We start from the raw sequence: 22,233 nt of genomic DNA, 5'->3' as shown, positions 1-22,233 counted from the left end.
AAAATGACAAAAGTAATCATAGATTTAAAGCTTAATATAAGATAATTGCATTATATTACTTTTAAAAAATTTATGTTGCTTAAATATTGTTAAAATATGTGTGAACAATAGAATAAACAAATAATTTGTGTTAGAAGGCTCTTGATGATTAAACAATTGTGAGATGACGGGCTTATTGAGAGCCGGGTGCGGTAAAAATTGCACAGGTTGTCTTCTTATGAGAGTTTTATTGAACGTTTCGGTTCAAATTTGAACCATCCTCAGCATCTAATAATAATTTAAACAATACATTCGCTAAGTGATTCAGTTAAAATAAATTAGGTGATTTCATAATCCGTTTCTATATACATGTAATCTCTTAGGCAAATACAAGTGATCCCCGTGGATATATCTACTTGCATAACTAATTAAAGATACTCATTCGTCCCTCCGACCATGCGAATGTCGGACATGCCGATAACGGACTTTAGCAGTAAGTCTCCTCTCGCAGTTCCTGCCGTAATAATCCCTAATGCATTCTAAATGCATCTCGCGTGTGTGAGCCTAGTCAATTTATTTATTCGTCGGTTATTATGCGTTCTTTCTTGAATTTTTGGTTAATTTTTATTTTACATACCGCATCTGTCGTCGTACGCCCCGCATGCCGCCGTTACAAAGGTTCGAATGACAAAACGTTAGTACCGCTATGATGATAAGGTCATGCTTACAGTTTATTGTGTTTTGTTGTTAACTTTTCGTCTAGGATATTTTTGTTAGTTTGTGTCGTCATATTACGCGCGTGATTCAAACGTTTGGCATGCTCTCAAGCAAAGGGAGATAAGAATCATGCAGGCTATCCGTATCTGTTTGTAAATTAATGCTGTTTTTTGTCTTTTAATGTATATCATCTCCGATATGACACGTTTCTTGTAATTGCACCTCATCTAATATTTCCACCTTATCCCAATCGAATTCATGGTTCCCCCGTCTATGATCCGTGATTACTGACTTTTGTGTGGTTCTTCGATTGATATGGTTGCGATGCTCTGCTATTCTAGTTTTTAGTAGTCTACCTGTTTGGCCCACGTATGATGCGTCGCAATTCGTGCAAAATATTTTGTATACTACGTTATTGTGTAATGGGGCGGGTAGTTGGTCTTTGTGTGTTCGTATGAATTGTCTTAATTTATTTAATCCTGTGTATGATAACCTAATTTATTTTAACAGAATCACTTAGCGAATGTATTGTTTGAATTATTATTAGATGCTGAGGATGGTACAAATTTAAACCGAAACGTTCAATAAAACTTTCATAAGAAGACAACCTATGCAATTTTTACCGCACCCGACTCTCAATAAGCCCGTCATCTCACAATTGTTTAAACAAATAATTGTAATATAAAAATAAAAAATTTTTTCCAAAATCATTTTTAAGTGATGTCATCATGATGTCATTATGAGTTTTATGTTCTACCTGGAGGTGATCGATTAAAGTGGGACACCATGTATAATTTTACATATAATTAATTAGATGTTTTATATATTATTCTATATATTTGATTCGGAGAATTATTCAATAATTGGCAAACTTTATCAATTAACACAAGTTTATTTTTCTCGATGGTGAAAGCTGCTGCTATTTGTACATAATTTGTTTTTTAACCAAGAATAATGATATCCATTAAATAATATACACATCTATTTTTACTTATTTAGTATATAACTTAAATAGATACGAACACATATACATATAAAGCTACATATATTGTATATTAACCTACCGTTTCACATTCGCGCTCGCGTTTTATTCAACACAAATATTTATTTTATCTATAATACAGTTATAATTTTAATAATGTAATATCAAAGTAAAATATATAATGTATAATTGTAAAGTGAATAAAAAGTGATTTTTCATAAACATTTGACATATACTTATTAATATCATAAAAATAGGACATTTTGAATACAACCTGTTGCAAGCACCAACATTATGCACGAAAATTGTATGTGTATAATATTTAATATGATACTACTATTTATAAAGAAGTATGATAATTTAATTAGAAAGAGAGAGAGAGAGAGAGAGAGAGAGAGAGAGAGAGAGAGAGAGAGAGAGAGAGAGAGAGAGAGAGAGAGAGAGAGAGAGAGAGAGAGAGAGAGAGAGAGAGAGAGAGAAGTTATATATATAGCGAAATAAAGTAGGATCAATGAGAGAAAAGAAAGATAACAATACAAAGATATAGATATTATACTGGAAACTGAATATTTTTCAATGAGATGATATTATTAAATAAGTTATTTCGATTATTTTCGATAAAAATAATAATCATTGAGCAATGTTTAAAAAGTCATACTACTTATTTAGATAACATATATTATGAAGATCGTATTTATTTTATCATCAAAAACTATTCCAATATCACGTTTATCATAATTAATGTAATACCCCATTATAGAGACGTTTCAAATAAAAATGTGTGTGTGTGTTTACTCTGTACTTATCATATATACATATCTTTCATTTTACTTATTAAAAAAGGTCTTGAGCGTTTGAATCAAAAAGTATCCGAAATTATCTGATAAATATTTCTACTTTTATATAGAGCTGTGTAGAAGTATAAGAGCTTGTTTCTATGAAGTAAATAAAATTGTTTGGAAGAATATAAAAAAAAATGTAAGTAGAGAGAGACTAATCAATCTTAGATAGAAACTCGTCTCCTCTCATATGACATCCATTTAACATGCAACACAAATATACGATCTGTATAAGCTAAAAACTACGGTGATGGGGTACATTCTATGCAACGACCCCCTCCCTTCCAGATGTTAGTGTTGCGCTCGGTCATTATTCAAAGATAAACGTCAAGAATAGATACATAGCAAATGCGGCGGAACGAGATGAAACTATACGAAGTAGTCGTTTTAAAGACCAGAAGCAGCGGCCTTCAGCATATCGTTGTCTATCATTGATCTTATTGCCACCGTCACCGAATTATCGCAGTAACCGCTCGATATTAGTCGCACGACTGTCACTTCATACGGCACAGGTTCTTTGATATCTGAAATAAGAGAAAAATTATATCTGTAAATATTTAATTTAATATGTGCGCATGTATTATATACTCCTAATAGTATTAAATAAATATATTAACATATGGCAAAAATATGACAATGTATACGAATATGTATAGGAATTTGATATTCTGGATTCTATTCTATACAGGGTGTCCAAGAATTAGTGGTACACCTGTTAATGACAGATTCCTGGGATCATTTGGAGACGATTTTTCCTCAGCAAAATGTCGAAGCACCAATAATTTTCGAGTTATAAGCGATTAAAAATAAAAGGTTTTTCGCAAACTGCTTTGTGGAAATAAAATATTAATAAAATCATTTTTCAATTAATTTCCCAAGGAGAACAAATAAGTCAAAATGATGTCAATTTGACGTCATATTGACCAAATTTGGACATAAATTTGATCCAAATTTGATCAATATGACATCATTTTGACTTATTTGTTCTCCTTGGGTTTAAGTAGAGTTTACTTTAATAGAATTTTAATTTAAGGCTTTTAGTTACAAAGATACACGATGGCAAAAATTGGGACATACAAAAAATGATGGCCTTCCAGAGAGAGAGAGGAATCTGCCATTAACAGAGATGTATCACTAATTCTGGGATACCCTGTATATGTATAGAGGATGCTTTTTTAATCACGACTTCTCACGAATATGAAATATTTCTCACCTGGTTTGGAGTCAATGCCGCAGATAGAGTCGATTATGTCGAGCTTCGTTGTGTCCAAATCACGGCTGCCTCCGATCTGTACTTGATCCTGCGGACTCTTCGTGTCGCACTGAAAATGAATATATATAAATTATTTTAATATAAATATATTATTATATAATATTAAATATATAATATATAATATACATATATTACAAAAAACGACAAACTTATTGGCCCAAGAAATCAATGGTAAAATACAAAATTAATTGGCAATTCGAGCCTGGCGCAACTGGTCGAGCGCAAATATAAACAAAACATAAAGGAGACACTCCTCCATAGCAAATTATATTAAATAAAGTACAATGAAATACATATATTACATATATTAATTAATTAAAAAATATTTTAATTAATATAATCAAATATCTCTGAAATTTGGTTATAACGAGCAAATATTTCATATGATAAAAGTTACAAAATTTTGATGAAAAAAAGGTTGAATAATTTTGAATTTTAAATATAAGATCATTTTTTTCAAAGTTATTTAAAAGTCAACCTAATTTTATTAAAATAAAACCATCCTAATTTTTTCAATATTCCAATATTCTAATATTCTAAAATATTTATCATAAAAAGTTATAAAGGTAGGATGACACATATTGCGAATCGATTTATATAAAAAAATAGCATGATACCATTTAAAAAAAAACTAGGTTGACCTTCAAGTGCCCTTGGAAAATAACCTTATTAGTTAAAATTCAAGATTATTTTATTAATAAACCAATTCAAGCCAATTTTGTTAATAAACCCATGAACAACTTTTGTCTGAAACATTTTTCCATATTTAAAGCGTTTGCGAGATTCAGGGGCTGGGTCAGACTTTAGAGACACCCTGTATATATATTAAATATCACAATACATTCTACATCAAGAAGAGAAACAAAGTAGTAGTGACTTACTTTGTGCAGAGTGCCAGTTTCGGTCATACGAGCGAGTCCATGCGGCGAGCTGATGCTGCCGACCCCGAGCGCGATCACTTCCACTGTACCGGGATATACCGCCATAAGGGTGCAGTTAATCCGTCTGCCGTAATTGCGGAGCGTGAATGGATCCGTTGTGCTCACCGACAAAATGTTGCAGGCTGAAGAAGAAAGAAAATAAGAGACGTAAAAAGCATGAAATGCTGATTCGCTTTATTGTTGGAATTAGCTCGAGTTTTTTTTCTTCTTTTTATTTACCGGACCCTGATGAGCATAATACACTCTCATCCCCTGTCGACGATGTATTTGTCGTCAGCTTGGGTCATTTGTCTCTCCACTTGAATGTTTCTTCGCGGAAAGAAATTAGATTTTGTGGCAAGATAGAGCTCTTACCAAATATAGTATTTTTTTTACGTGTGTATCATGTTTTTCTCCGTATTTACTTGAAGGGGGAAGACTATACTACTATTCCACTTCCTATTAGCTTTATATTTCTATTTCGACACCTACATATAATTTAGGTCTCTTTCTCTCTCTCTCTCTCTCTCTCTCTCTCTCTCTCTCTCTCTCTCTCTCTCTCTCTCTCTCTCTCTCTCTCTCTCTCTCTCTCTCTCTCTTCTCTCTCTCTGGTTTATCATATTATCGTAGATTAGATGGTTCTACACCAGAGAGCCTGATCTATAGGACTGATTCTAGCTACGTCGAAGTGTTATTCAATTAAAATGGCGTGAAACCCGAATAATCGAATTATAAGGCTAAAACGCTGATATGGCCACGAATTTGCAATGTTAATGTATGTATTATGTACTTCACGTTTCTATTCAGAACAGGTAGCAGCGATTGATTTTCCGACGCGTTCATTACTTCGATTTGAAATGTCGCATTCAAATATTTCATTGATTATTGAAAATTATTTACAAATAGATCGAGATAGAATTAAATAACAATCGCAAATCAATAGAAAATATGCAAATTTGCGTTAATAAAAACAGAGTGTATACACATTTTTCTTATATAAGTATTTTTAAGTACTCATGTAAAGTACTTAAGTACTTATAAGTACTTTACATAAGTATTTTCTATTGTAAAGAATATAATGAGTACTTAAGTACTTTCTATCGTAAAGAATCAAATCTTACAAGTAGTATTTCGAACTCTGAAATAAAAAAATGTATTTATGTTATTTGCTACACATCCACACACGTATATTCCTTATTTCATTCACATACTCATTCATCTACCTTTACAATTTCTCCCAAGTACCCAAAAGATTTGAATATACTTGATTCAGATTTGAATATATTGAGAAATATTTCGAATGTACTGCTCTAATTTGTTGAAGTACTGAGTTCGAATCTATGTCGTCCAGGTTCAAGTCCACTTGAAAGTACTGCTTTTTTAAAAATTAATCATAGAGAGTTCGAAATTATGCAAATAAATTCGAACATACTTGTAAGATGCTGACTCCCATCACTATTAATACTCACGTCTCGAATTTTTTGGATATCTTGCGGACACGACGAAGCCTCTCCCACGTAGAGGTACTCTATATTGGATGAGCGCAGCATTCTGTGAACTCGTAAAGATCTTCTTACTACGGTACCACCTGTTTTTACCGCAGAACTCTGTCACTCTGTCCTTTATCGGTAACGAATGATCGCCCTCGTTCGGAAATAATTCACCATTTAATTCCCAGCCGTCAACTACCTGTCAAATGAAAGTTAATTAAAAGTTTAATCATCATACTTCATAAAAAATTCGTAAATAAATTCGTATCACTTGATTGTTCAAGTTGGAGAGCACGTCCTCTCTCTCTTATTTATTTTCTACTGCAATCATAGAAACTAAAGATGTTTTGCAAAATTATTGACTTTTAGAACTTTTTTCTAAAGCCTAAATTTAATATATATATATAAAAAATTATAATTCTGTAATCTTTAAAATATATTTTCGAAAATTATTTTAAATTAAACAAAGTGTTTCTTATAGATTTTTGGATGCTGAAAACAATGCCGCAAACCAAATTTTACTAGCACGTCCCCAAGGAGAACAAATAAGTCAAAATGATGTCAATTTGACGTCATATTGATCAAATTTGGATCAACTTTATGTCCAAATTTAGTCAATATATGATGTCAAATGGACATTATTTTGACTTTCTGTTCTTTTTGGGTCAGATTTTCAAAATAATTGAGATTTAATGTGTAAAAAATTGCTTTTTTGCGACATTTGAGATTTTTTTTGTAAAAAAAAGGTTAACGTTATCTGAAAAATCTGATCAAATATTATAAATGTATTGTTCATCCCCTATAAAATGCATATTTTTTATATCAAGATCTTACTTTTCAGCCATGTTATAAAAGATTAAAACTATTAGGAACTATTTCTCATATGAAGATGCGCCTAACGGAAAAACGTTTTTTGGAAAAAAATTTATTTTATCATTATTTGTTCTCCTTTAGATCGTACTTTTGACTGACATTTTTTCGAAAATGCATTTGTTTCGAAAAATTCAAGGTGGGCAAGTAAAATGAGACACCCTATATATAAATATACATTTAGTGGAATCCATCATGATAAGTTACATTGTATATGTGTATTGATAGTCCTAAATTACAAATTATAAGTATAATTATATGACTTTATCATAAGCGGAATATTTGTTATCTCAATAAAATTCTGTATTTAAATTCTTCCTAACATGACTAAAAAATAAGATATCGAAAGGAAAAATGCATTTTATAAGGGATGAACAATATTGATTATGATATCTGATCAGAATTTCCAGATAACGTTAACCTTTTTCACAAAAGTCTCAAATATAGCAATAAAAGCCATTTTTTGCATAATCCTCAATTATTTCGAAAACCTGGTCGTGCGCTGGTGAAAATTGGCTTGCAGCATCGTTTTCAGCATCCAAAAATTTGTAAGAAATATGTCTGGTTTAAAATAATTTTAAAAAAATATTTTTTTGTAAACTATAGTGTTATTTAAAAGTTGCAGAATTGAAAACGAAAATTAAAAAAATCAAAATTTGAAGTACAATATTATTTGCAGTTGCAATCGCACGCAGAGAAATTACATCCTGCAAAGGGCGTGTCGAGAAAATTCACTCCTCGTGTTGTTAGACACTTGTTCTCTGCAACATTGACTTCTGCGTGACACGTGACGTGCACTGCGCGTCTGTAGAAATTACACAAGTTACACCCTACAGGAGTTTTCCATTAATAGCGACAAGGGGGAAACAAGCGGGTTAGAATCGGGGTGAGAAAACTTTGCGATTCGATTTTTGCGTAAAATTGGCACATGCGCTGCGACAATTCGTTTATATGACGTCGTTGTTCCATCTAGATAGCTTTCAAGGATTTTGCCTATTGTCGCATATATCGAACAAGAGGCTCTTGTCAAGAGCAAGCCACGCAAGCAGTAACAAGTTCTTTTCTCGCGAGATGATATACTATCCTATCTTTTTCATTTAAACTTCTTCCGAGAAAATTCAAGATCTTTCGTTCATGACATTTGTAAGAATTTTAAAGCTTATGTAATTCGTAAACCGGTGACTGAAATGAGAGAGAAATTTATAGAAAAAAACCTTATACAAAATTACATTTTTGGATTCTATAAAAGGAAACAACTTACCCAAGGAGAACAAATAAGTCAAAATGATGTCAATTTGACGTCATATTGACCAAATTTGGCATCAAATTGATTATGACATCAAATTGACATTATTTTGACTTATTTGTTCTCCTTGGGTAGTTTTATCGGAATTCATTTTTTTGTCAGATATTTCTATAAAAAAATGACGATCTAAAGTTTGGACTTATAGCTACTTGAAGCGCTCGGGGATCACACAAAATAAAAATCACAACACTCTACTCTGACTTATTTAATTTATTGAATGTTCAAAATGTTTATCATAAACTTAAATAAAGAATATGCGACGCTTCAGTAATTCCCGAAAATACTATCAAATCTTAGAAATACTTTTTTAAGTCGGATAAATAAATGTTTACAAGTCTATGATGAACATTTGGAACATTTAAATAACTTAAACTCAACAATCAAAACTTTAAATTTATTTATAAAAAATCTTATTTTTTCATAAGAACATCTGACAAAAAAAAGTTTCAGATAAAACATAAGTTGTTTTCTTTCATAGAATCCAAAAATGTAATTTTGTATAGGGTGTCCCATTAAAAATTTTATAGTTAACCTCCACCCACGTAACCAAGCTTTGAAGATTAATATCCATTTAAGTGCTTCAAATCCATACAATTCAAGATCTTAACCTTAAAATTGATGATGCAGTTTCCGAAATATCAAGCTGTTAAGAGTTATGTGAGTTACCCTGTATATGCGAATAAAATATTTGCAAATCTGAAAATTGACACTTAATAATAACTGACGATATGAGGTGACATGTGGCCTCGCGTGGAAGTCGCGGACTGATAGGCGAAAGATTCTAGGTTCGAACTCGGTTCGATCCTAAACATCCCATATCTCTTAAGAAGTTTTTGGAAAAGGATTGTGGAAAGAAGAGAAGGCGATTAAGGAGAAGAAAGGAGGATGAGAAAGAAGGAGAGTTGAGAGAAGAGAGAAGAGAAAAGAAGGATTATGTAGAGGTGTAGAGGTCGCTTATGGCCAGGTTAAAGTTAGAGACCCTCTAATAATAAGAATCTGGCCAATAGATAGAGTGAAAGTATATGAAAAGCGCATTTCGTCCATGTTTATGCAGAATCCTGCGAGAGAGAGAGGAATAAAGAGCCAATATAGACAGGGACTCTAGATTTCACTTAACACGAGTGTGACATAAATATATGCGTTTACACCTTGAGTTGAGTTAAAAATTATTAATTATTAATATTAAAAAAACGTTTATTAATAGAAATACTGTAAAATTTATTATTATAATCAATATAACATTTATTATTAAATATTAACATTCAAAATAGAGTAATTAAAATTTGAATATGAGCGGGAGTTGCATAAACATGGCGGACCAATCAAAAGTGGCCCCCTGATGACCAGATTCTTATTAGAGGGTCTCTAGGTTAAAGGAGAATTAAAGAGATATTATAAAAGGTTCGGGTACGCTTCTTGCAGAAAAGCGCTTTTATAACCCCAAGGAGATCAAATAAATGTTATCTTTATATATATAAGTACCGTCAGTCTGTCTGTCTGACCGTGAACTACTCTTTCATTAATGGATCGATTTTCTCGAAATCGGTACTAAAGTGTTGCAAATTTTACGGGGATGGCTATTATGTGGTTTTTTTTTAATTTCTAAAATTTAAAAAAAAATTTTTTTTTACACACATTTTTCTAAAATCACTTCTTGGTTGTGACATGAGTGTGAGTGTGTGTGCGTGTGTGTGTAGAGAGGGTTTTTAGTGGGTAAGGCATTTATTTATTAATGGATTGATTTTTTTTAAATCGGTGCCGAAATTTTTTTAATTTTTTTGTATAGCGAGATTTTAATTTTGTGTACAAAGAGGGTTTTTAATGGATCAGGGTCCTACACTCCCCCGCAACACCGGAAGTGCATAATATATTTTTTCCGTGTATCGTAAAAAAAAAAATAATAATTTTGAAGTATTTCCGCGCGTAGCGCGGTCTAAAAAGCGCGGTCTAAAAAGCTAGTTATTAATAACTGACGAAATTACATACCGCCAAGAGCCCACGATGATCGCATGGAACGTCGAAGCTGTCGAAATGTATCTCTACCTTGCGATCTGGATCAGTTAAAAAATATATTCCACAAACGTCGTCACTGTCGGACGGCGATATATAGGAGAACGGTCCACTTTCTGAAGTAACAAACATGCAGTCTGTAACAGAACATCCCCTTTCTCTCTCAATAATTTAAATTCATCTAATTATCGCTCCATATACTAAATACAAGTGTATTTGTCGATATACATTTACCATTGAATTGTATTACAATGCAAATTTGTTCTTCCGAATCGAGAATTTGCACATTAAACAGGAAAATTCATCATAATATACGATAAAATCATTACATATTTATTTTCATCTTGATGAAACGGATTTTTTTTCTATATGCCTCTCTATATTATTTTTTTTACAATCTATATATTGTAAGATTTTTTATAAGATATTTTACTATCTAAAGTAAGTGTAGCAAAATAACGCTTATGCTTATGTTTCATAAATTATCATACAATAACGATGCAATTTATAAATTAAAATGGCGAGATCTTCAAGTTTTGCGCGTAACATTTTTTTAAAGCTTTCAGATTTTAAAGCTTTCAAAATATTTTGTAACAAAGCATTTATATCTTAATAGTTATTTAATTAAATAAAAGATACTAAAAAATGAAAGACTTTTTTTGACATAAAACAATTTTTTATATAACTACACAAAACATGCACCGGTAAATTTTCTTATTACAGTTTTATCTGTTCTGTATGTATGTACATATATACCGTAATATTTTAGGATTTACGGATGAAGATAATAAATATTTGCGGATTAAAAGATATTACGAAAGAACATCAAGGACAAAATGTAGAAGTTATATACAATATATAATAATTCGCTTCATAAAAGATTATCGTGTACCTAAATGCTAAACGCTTTTAAGAAAAAGTTATTAAATTTGACGAATAAAATTTAATTTTAATTTTCGCTTTCAGATTAAATATCATACTAGTTTACAAAAAATATTTCTTTTTCATTATTTGGAACAAGACAAGGTGTTTTTTTTATAGATTTTTGGATGCTGAAAACAATGCCGCAAGCCGATTTTCACTAGCACGTCAGGTTTCCGAAATAATTGAGGTTTAACATGCAAGAAATAACTTTTTTGCATATTAAACTTGCAATATTTAAATTTTTATGTAAAAAAGATCAACGTTATTTTGAAATTTTGATTAGAAGTCATGAATGTCTTGTTCATCCTTTACAAAATGCATTTTTTAAATTTCAATATCTTACTTTTTAGTCATGTTAGAAAGGATTTAAATACAGTTTTTTGCTGAGATAACAAATATTCCGCCTATGATGATGAAGTCATATAATTATACTCATAATTTGTAGTTTAGGACTATGGATACACATACACAGTGTAATTTATCGTAATAGATTCCACTAAATGTATATTTAAATATATAGGTGTGTCTCATTTTAATTGACCACCTTGAATTTTTCGAAATAAACGCATTTTCGAAAAAATGTTCCAGACAAAAGTTGTATGATCTAAAGGGGGACAAGTAACGGTAAAATCAATTTTTTTCCAAAAAAACGTTTTTCCGTTAGGCGCATCTTCATATGAGAAATAATTCCTAATAGTTTTAATCTTTTATAACATGGCTAAAAAGTAAGATCTTGATATAAAAAAATTTATAGGGGATGAACAATACATTCATGATATCTGATCAAACTGTTCAGATAACGTTAACTTTTTTTACAAAAAAATCTCAAATATCGCAAAAAAGTCATTGTTTTACACATTAAACCTCAATTATTTTGGAACTCTGACGTGCTAGTGAAATTTGGTTTGCGGCATCGTTCTTAACACCCAAAAATCTATAAGAAACACTTTGTCTGGTTTAAAATAATTTTTGACTGTAAACTAGTATTATTTTAACTTATTATTAAAAGTTTTGGATTAAATATAATTTTAATTTTTGTTATAAAAACAGAGTAGTTTTTGCGCGACCATAATTTGCAATCTTAATTGCAGATTTCGATGCGATCGCAGAATGATTGCGTCTGATTATCGGGTATAATACATAATGCATGGAAAAAATACACTGGTCCGGCCACTGTTGCGGAAACTATATCGCTGTCCATCCATTAACGCGGTCCACATAATTTGTGCAGTATAACGCAGTTACCGTATCAAACGGCTCAATAGGCGAAGCTTATACAAGCGCGTGTGATGCGCTTCCGTTACAACCAAAACACTTGGTTTAAGTATTTATAGTTATAACTATTTTTACGCATCTTTTTTAGCGGTGGATTAGCATGATTATAAGTGACTCATTATATATTATTATAAATAGAATGTGCGAAAATTTAAAAAAAAATACTCTCCCGCCTTTCTTCTCCTCCTCCCGAATTAACCGAGAAATACTTTAAGAAGACATATCATATAAATTATAAATTGTGCGATTGTATTGAAATTTCCAATGGAGAGTTAGAATTTAAATTAAATAGTAAAATAATTTTTTAAATTAAATAATAAAATATAAATTTTTATTATGTAACGAAGATATAGATAATATCTCAAATCTATATATTTTTCAATTTTTTATAATAAGTAGCTAATTATAAGTACCTAGTTCATTATAAATTATTTTAAGCAGCTGATTATAAATAGCTCATTATAAATGAGGATTGTATAAAAAAAATGTTTTCTAAAATATTCCAGCTCAACTGAGAAATATTTTAAGAACATACATCATACGGATTTTATGAATTGTGCAATTATATCGAAATTTTCAAAATGAAGAATTAGAGTTTAAATTCAATAGTATAATAAAATGTAATTTTTTTTACTAACAAAGATTGCAGTAATATCTCAAATATATATATTTGTTTATTTTATAATAGATTTATAATAAAAAATAAGTCTTCCCCCCCCCTCTCTCTCTCTCTTTCTGTTCGAAGTGGAGCAAATTGATTCGGATTTAACCAATTACGTAATTTCCAGGTTTAATAATTTTAGGAAAGTATACAATAAGCACAAATCGACATGTAAGTAAGGTACACGTGTGCTATATTAATATATATGTAATGTAAATATAGAATGTATTAATTAAAAGACAGTTTTATCAATAATTGATCATGCTTGATTATTTTGTCGAATTAAATTTGTTGTAATTTCTTAAGAAATACATCAATAAAATATGTAAATTCTAAATTAATAAAATACAATAGTATCTCGATTGCATTTAAAGGATTCTTTCGTTTAAATTTGTTATATAAACTGCAGGAAAATTTTATTTATTATTCGGTGCATTATTTTTCAACCAAATCCAGAGTAATATTAAAATAATTCTATTTTAATACTTTATTTTAATAGTTTATTTCATAGACAATTCCGCGAGTTGTCAACCTCGGTTCAATCTGTCATCTGTCACTTGCACATTATCGGTTATGAAAAATAACGAAAGACGGGGGCGGAAAATACAGTTAATCTTTTACGTGTTAAATATATATATAATTAAGATATTTTATATGTAATTTATAAACTATTATAGCTAATCTATATTTATATTACAAAAAATAACACGTAATATAACAATAAGATTACAATATATTTAATTTGTTTAATTTATTGTTAAATAAAATTCTAAATTGACTTTAAATAATTAATATGATATAACTGACATAAAATTTTACTTTTTTTCTAAATCTTTATCTATTATCTTACACAAGCCAAATAACAATAAAGTACAATTGAAATAATCATTAAATTTATTAAATTTATTAAAATCATTATTATGTAAAATACTGTCTTTCTGCATTTTACAAGTATAATGCGTTAATTATAAAAAAAATTATGTTGTTCACTTACCTGTAATCGATTGATAATGTTCGCGAGATATGTCGAACGAAGACTTCGCTCCCGCTTCGTAAGCCAAGATATTAGCAGCTTCGTTTATTAACTGAAAAAACACGATAATAAAAAAAATACGATGTTAGATCACACAAGAACAGGCATATCAGACAGTTAATTGAATTTTATAATAATACTTTTGTCTAATAGTATAAATTCTTCACGTTATAACAAGCAGCGCTGAAGAAGTCGGAGATTGAAGTTTTCGATGAAAAATGGATTATTATTTGTATTCCGTTTTGCTTGTGCATGTAAACGATTACTGAGAATTTCAATGTACATACATCCATACGGAATTTCTGATTTATTACGTGACATGTGCGCGCGCGAGAGAAAAAGAGATGAACCAACGTGAAGCAAAACCGACTTTGACGTACATATTTGTATTCAATTCATTGAAAAAGAGCAAACGAAAGGTGAACGAGAATAAAACAGCTGTGAGATGAATAGAATCGCGGAAGAAAGTGACAGAATGACATTCGAGCAATAATACGACACTAATTTGACGATCGATAACTTTTAGGATATCTCTCTTTCTCTCTCTTAAATTTCTATAATTTACAAGATAGATAAATACATACTTATATATAGCAGCAAATAAAAAAAGTAATTGTGATATAAATTTACTTGCAAAGAATAGGTCAAAAAAGAAAGAAGACAGTTCGATCCTGGTACAAAAAATGTAATGAGACATCTTGTTGATCCAAAAAAGCTATTTTATCACCTCTGCATATTAAATTAGATCTAATGTCCAATTTTGTGAAAATATTGGATTAAATTAAACATATAAACGTATTTCGAAAATTGAGCATTGCAAAAAATGAAGTAAGCATATTCGCAAGCAAGTATTTGTATTCGCCTTTCTTGTATTATAGATTATACGAAAAGTCTAAAATTTAAACAGCCATAATTTGATGAAAAAAAGTCATACGATCATGAATCAAAATTCGTTTGAAAGCTCTTGAATTATACTTTCAGATGCCATTGAGTTTATTTTTTATTTAGAAACCAGTTTTCTTTATGTCATAAAAAAAATAAAAAATGGCTAAAAACGCCTCTTTTTGAAGCCTTTTATTCCAATTTACTCAAAATCCTGACGTGCTAGGCAAATTCAGACAACATCGTGTTCAGCGCAAAAAATTTTCGAGAAACGTATCGAGCTTCGGAGAGAAAGAAAGTGATTTTTTTTGTCCTAATGTGTAATCTATAACTCTCTCCTTTCCATAATAAAGCACAGTTTCAAATTACAATTAGATGCATTTTATAACTGCTTGTTCGCGCGGATGGTATGTAAATGAAAGACTTATTATTATGTGTATCGGGCAAACTTGCCGTTTTTCCGATATCTCAATATTACAGTAAGTTTCGCGTAATATAACATTTGAAGTTTGCAAAGTCCAATCTAGATGTTCTTTTCTTTTCACGCGAAGTATTCAAACAAGTTTATACAATGTGCAATCAATAGTTCTTTATTATCTATGGAAAAACATTTTATAGCATTTTTTGAGGAGAATATATTTTGGATATTGCCAGATAACACGTTTGTTTGATTATTTCCGTCACAGTCAAACTATTCTAGAGATATGTTATTATGTGGACAACACAAATATATTAAACACTCTGATTCTATATACGCGTAATGTAATATTTGCTTTAAAGGGCAAATGGATTTCTGTTCTGTTAAATGCATAAAGCACATGCAGATAAAATCTCCAAAGCAAACTAGAAATCAGATATATCTTGTTTTATTTAGTTTTTTTTATTCACAGAGAAAATCTCTCTGGTTTTTATTTAATTCAAACAACACTATCCTATTTCTCTTAATTTAATTCAGGCATCTCGTATCAAATTGCAGGACTCTGTCCCAGACATTACACTAGATAAAATTAAATTAAATCGTGCTATTTAATTTTGCACATAGTTTCTCCAACTTGTTTAACGAATACCGGATGTTTCATTTTAATTAATATAGTTGAATATGATATTGTTAAATCTGTAACTGTAACGAGAAAATATTTTATACAAAAGTTAAAAGATTAGAGGAAGATAAAAGTTGATAATCTTGAATTTTAACTAAGGTCATTTTTCAAGGTCATTTAAAGATCAATCTAATTTTTTTGAATGAAATCGCCCTATTTATTTATATAAATCGATTTTTTGCAATATTTGACATAAAAAGTTATATAAGTAGGATAAACACAAAAAATAAATAGTCTACGAGATATTTAATATTTTAATATGACAAAATTTTACATAAACTATAAAATATATGGTAACATATTCATTTTTTGATGATCTTACTTCAATACTTTTATGCATAAAATAATGAGAGAAATCAATTGATGTAAAGAAAACACATAGTTGTTTTTAAGAAAAAGTATGTAATTTGCAACTAGCAATTAGTTCCATGTAAAAATTTTCTACAAAAGTTCTCAGTCTGCAACAAAACATATCTATAAGAATGTCATATTTATAATTATAAATTCTCTTAAAAAAATTAACAAATATACTTTTTTGTCACACATAAATATATAAGTAAGTATTATCTCAATAAAATATAATTATAAAATTTGATAATATTTTCTTCAATTGTCCATCTAACAATAAATATAAAGAAAACAAACTAATGCATAAGTAAAAAAATTAATTTAGTAAAAGTAAATCGTACCAGTACTATATAGGAAAAAGTTAGTAGTACGTTTTACCGAACTTCCATTGCTTTGTCAAAGTGAATAAAAAATAAATAATCTTGAAACATTTTGCCGATTTTTCATCGCTTCCATACAGGATTAAAAATGAAAAAATGCTTTAATAATAAGTTTAATTGCTTATCTTTCTCAATATAATATCTTAGACACAGGGTGCCGAATATTACATGAAAATCACACAAAATAAATTGATTAATATCACAAATTAACGGATCGCTTGAGAAGGAAAACAAACATGGCGGCATTCAAATGAGGCTAGCTGCGATACAACAGCGCGTTAACACCTTTAAATATTTTAACTCTGTTTAAGAAATACGAAATAGTAGAGGTACGATTTAACAAATAATACGATTTAGCATACTTTTCCCTATATTTAATATATTTATATTAAATAATAATATTTATATTTATATTAATTTTTTTAAGAAAAAGTATGTAATTTGCACCTAACAGCAATATATTTTTTTTTCAAAGGCGTTTCGAATCAGTATCAATTTATTAAGAAATCTCCGAGTCGAAATGAAAGAAACAGCATTACTATACATATATAAAACATCCTGTACAGCGCAATCTCGTTGTCGCCTCTTCTCATCGTTCGTGCTTCATCATTTTATCGCGCGCTGAGTCAAAAATCGCGCAAATTGCACTCTCCGCACAAACATATACACATATATGCGCGCGCGCGGAGGTAATATCCGCTTTATTTCAATTAACATTATTTCTCGACTGTCACGTGGATACGGAGCCGCTATACGGAAAACCATATTTCCCCGTTTGCCAGATATAAACCTGTCTCGAAAATAATTGGCGCGAGGGATCTCGCGTCAGAATAATGATGGCCTCGGTACGCAAAGTAATTATCGCATGTCGCTAATACGGGCATGGCAAGATCGCTCTGCTGCAATGTAATATAGGATATTTCAGAGTTTCGTTGAACTTTTAGAGACATACATATCAATGGCATCAAGGATAAGAACATTTAATTTTATTGCTACATCTCTAGCTCTACCCAAGGAGAACAGAAAGTCAAAAGGATGTCAATTTGACGTCATATTAATCAAATTTGATCCAAATTTGATCAATATAACGTCAAATTGACATCCTTTTGACTTATTTGTTCTCTTTGAGCTAATATTAATAAACACAATTTAATTAATAATGTTTTTTACATAGTAATGTTTGGATAAATTTAAATAAAATTATATATAATTTAAATTTAATTAAATATTAAATGATATCTAACAGAAATTAATGTAGTTTAAGGAATTCTTTTGTCTCTTTTGTGTGCCTTCTATAAAAATTATAAAAAAGAATGAGAAAGAGAGAGATTTTATACATTCTCTCACATATACATATATACATCATGTCTTCTTTATTTTATTATAAGTTCTTCCAACTTTTCTCCTTAATGATAACTTAATGCTGTTTATTTATCTCTATCTCTTTGTAAAAGTGATGAAAAGGAGGCTAATTCAAACCTAACTAAGCTAAAAGAGTGATTTACTCGTTTAGAGGTGGGGCACCAAAACTCGTTAAAAGTTAGCAAATGACGTCAGTTGTAGTAGAATTAAAAACTTTTAAAAATCTTTACAGCTCTTGGAACGCTTCTCTTCTGTTCTTTAGTTTTTTTATATAAATACAATTTACACTTACGTTACATTTATTCTGAATTTAACTTAATCTTCAGTTCCATACAAAAGAGTGAGATATATACATATATGTATATAGTGTGTGTATGTATATATATATATAACTATTATATTTCTTCAATTAATTATATTACTATATTGTGTGTGTTATGTGTGTGTTAAATCTTTTATATCTATATTGAAATTTATTCTACAATATATGTAAATTATATTTTTATTAATTTTATGTCAATATATATTATTGCAATGTAATATATTATGTAATCTATATGTCCTATATTAATTTTCATTCCTTCATATTCCATTTATTTCTGTAAATATTTTATTGGTTTATTGAATAAAGATTCCATACAAGAAAAGACTTGGCAGTATACCAAGTAGTAAAAATTCGTGCCCTGTGCACAATTAATTTAATTCTAGCGAAAAATTAAATTTCGTTAGAATACGCATCAACATCCGCGTTCGGCTCTTAAGGCCTATCACTTATATATTTGTATTTTAATACGGAAGAGCCTTAATAATAATTCTTAGTAAAGATAATATTGATAATAAAGATAATAAAGATAATGTTGATTGTGCTGTGTATATATATTTCCACAAAACTATATGTATCATTATAAATGTATAGTAAAATCAGCGAAGAAATATAGCAAAAAAAGCTAATTAGGTAATTAATTCTCTTAGAGCGTGGAAGGAGAGAGGAGCTTCTCTTATTGGTTGCGAAAGGAAGCTACGATAATTCTGTCATATGGCGGTCTGTTATAAGGGCAATTTTATCTTCATTGAGTTTGTTACGTTAAAACGATTCTTAAATGAATTCTATAGCTACTTTCAATAAGAGGAAAACGACAAGAAAAGCTAAAAATATAATTAACAGTGCTGAAAAAATAAAGAAACCCTTAATTCTAATAATGATGTAAGACTCAATAAAGTAAATTAAGATTAAAAATTTTATTTTATATAATTATTTTCTACATAAAAAATCATATTTCTTTTACAAGAGGTTTTTATACAAATTTGACGTTGAATGAGAATTATTATAATAAATTATGTGTGTGTGTGTGTGTGTGTGTGAGAGAGAGAGAGAGAGAGAGAGAGAGAAATTTTATATATCAAATAATCAAATAATTTTATATATCAAAATCTTCTTTAGATAAACTTTTTAATCAGGATAATTATTTTGAATATAAATTTAATATCGCGATACTTTCTTCATTATAATCATTACTCCTTAATGACTTCTTGTGACGTATATTAAAGAAGTAGTTATTATTTTTAGCGATTTTAAAATAATCTCCGTTTTCTCATTAAAAAAGAAATATTGCAGTATCATATTTATTTATAGCGCGATAGAGTTTTATAAATATATCGCATTTATTTCATTCTCAGAGTCATCTTCATTAATTATTTTCGCTCGAGAAAGAATGTAATGACAATTTTGAATTATGATGGTAATCAAAATAGATACAATAATAATATTGAAAAATATTGCAGTCTTTTTTTATCCTAGCATTATGATTAATCTATGTGTGGTCATTATTTCCTCATTAATTTTTCACCTTTATTTTCAAAAAATCTATTCTTTTAAATTATATATTGTCATGTATGTGTGTTTTTCGATATATTATAAAATGCGATTTTAAGAAAATAAGATTATAAAATCAAAGTTTTAAATTCTATACTTTCCTTTCTAAAAAAAAAAAAAAAAAAATTAATATAGTATATCAATTCTACTTTCTTCTCTCTAAAAAATATTACTATATGTCAATTCTCTTTACTTTTTTTTCTCTAAAAGAAAATACTACTATATATCAATTCTACTTTCTCTAAAGAAAATATTACTATCTATCAATTCTATTTTCTTCCCTAAAAAGAATATTACTATCTATTTTTAGATTCTACTTTTCTTAAAAAACGATTCTACTTTTCTTAAAAAACGATTCTACTTTTTTCTTTAAAAAAAACCATATAAGGGAAAATATGCTAAATCGCACCCCCCCCCCCCTCATAAGGTAAATATTAAAATTGCAATAAAACTATCAAAAAAAAACAAAATTTTTTTATTTATTTGAAACTATGGTTCTTTTTCAACGATGTAGGCTAAATATTAACACTAATTTATCATTGTTTCATATCGTAAATTAAAAATTAAAAAAAAAGTAGTTTTTGGTACGATTTACAATATTGGTTTGCACATTGTACCATGTAGTTTTTAAATCGTACCTCTAACAATAAAATTTAAAAATTGTAACAAAAATAAAGTTTTATTTCCTACAAAAATTCTCAGTCTGCAACAAAATATATCTATAAGAATGTCATATTTATAATCATAAATTCTCTTCAAAAATTTAACAAAAATACTTTGAGTATCACACAAAAATATAAATAAGCATTATCTCAATATAATTATAAAATTTGATAATATTTTTTTCGGTTGTCCATTTAAGTATAAAGAAAAAAAACTATGCCTAAGTAAAAAAATTAATTTAGTAAATCGTACCAGTACGATATAGGAAAAAATTAGTGGTACGTTTTACCGAATTTCCATTGCTTTGTCAAATTTGTGAATAAAAAAATAATCTTAAAACATTTTGGCCGATTTTTCAACGCTTCCATGTACAGGTTTAAATAAGATGAAAAAATGCTTTAATAATAAGTTTAAAATTGCTTATCTTTCCCAATGTGATAGGCATGGGGTGCCGAATGTTACATGAAAATCACACAAAATAAATTTATGAATGTCACTCATCAACGGATCGTTTGTGAAGGAAACAAACATTGCAGCATTCGAGTGAGGCTAGCTGCGATACAAAGCGTTTTATCACTTTAAAATATTTTAACTCTGTTTGAAATACAGTAGAGGTATGACTTTAACGAACGGTACGATTTAGCATACTTTCCCCTATCGATTCTACTAAAAAAATTTTCTTTAAAAAAATACTATTATATATTTGTTTTTCAACTTTCTTTTCTCTCTAAAAAAAAAATAAAGAAAAATATTACTATTTATTAATTCTACTTTCTTCTTTTTTTTTTTTTTAAATTATTATCTATCAATTCTACTTTCTTCTATAAAAAAACGCTATATATCGATTCTACTTTCTCTTCTCTAAAAAAAAAAGAAACTATATATTTCAATATATAGATTTCAATTTAAAAAAAATATATACTGGAGTTAAACATATTTACCTGTTGCTGATGATGATCGTTGGCAATCGCGGCTCTCGCAAGGTGGAAGGCGCCGACGACGACTAAAAAAATCGGAATCGCGGAAATCGATTTGGAGAACATCTCTCACACCGGTTTCAGGAAGAAACTGAAGAATCGGCCGAACGCGACTAAAGAACTCAACTTTTTTTTCCCCCCTCTCTCTCTCTTTCTTTCTCTTTTGTCCTCCTCGCAGCTGGATCGACCTCCCTCTGTCTTCTTTTTCAATTGCCACCGAAAGAGAGATCGGAGCGCGCAAGATCGTGGGGTTGGGCCGACCGCGGCAGGTGTTCTGGTGGCGTCGCGACGCACAACGCTCCCTCTTATAGCCGCTTCGTTCACAGCCTCCTCGCTTCGTCCTCACTGCTCTGACTGCGCACCTCGAAC

At 29.5% G+C, this 22,233-nt stretch overlaps 1 protein-coding gene across 1 annotated transcript; it reads right to left on the bottom strand.

Annotated features, from left to right (window-relative positions):
• Positions 1-1,586: 1,586 nt before the first annotated feature.
• Positions 1,587-22,233, bottom strand: Crh-bp (corticotropin releasing hormone binding protein). The gene is made up of 7 exons (XM_083048431.1): positions 21,829-22,233; positions 14,241-14,331; positions 10,363-10,523; positions 6,180-6,399; positions 4,672-4,853; positions 3,731-3,839; positions 1,587-3,041 (listed from the first exon to the last, which is right to left on the bottom strand). Exons 1-7 carry the CDS (start codon positions 21,928-21,930, stop codon positions 2,905-2,907), a joined length of 1,002 nt encoding a protein of 333 aa, XP_082904557.1. The 5' UTR covers positions 21,931-22,233; the 3' UTR covers positions 1,587-2,904.

Source organism: Prenolepis imparis, unplaced genomic scaffold, assembly GCF_030444845.1.
Source record: "Prenolepis imparis isolate NDT839.2.m4 unplaced genomic scaffold, iyPreImpa1.0 SCAF_10, whole genome shotgun sequence".
Taxonomy (NCBI): domain Eukaryota; kingdom Metazoa; phylum Arthropoda; class Insecta; order Hymenoptera; family Formicidae; genus Prenolepis; species Prenolepis imparis.
The sequence above is the reverse complement of the archived record's forward strand: the minus strand, read 5'-3'. Positions and strand labels throughout refer to the sequence as shown.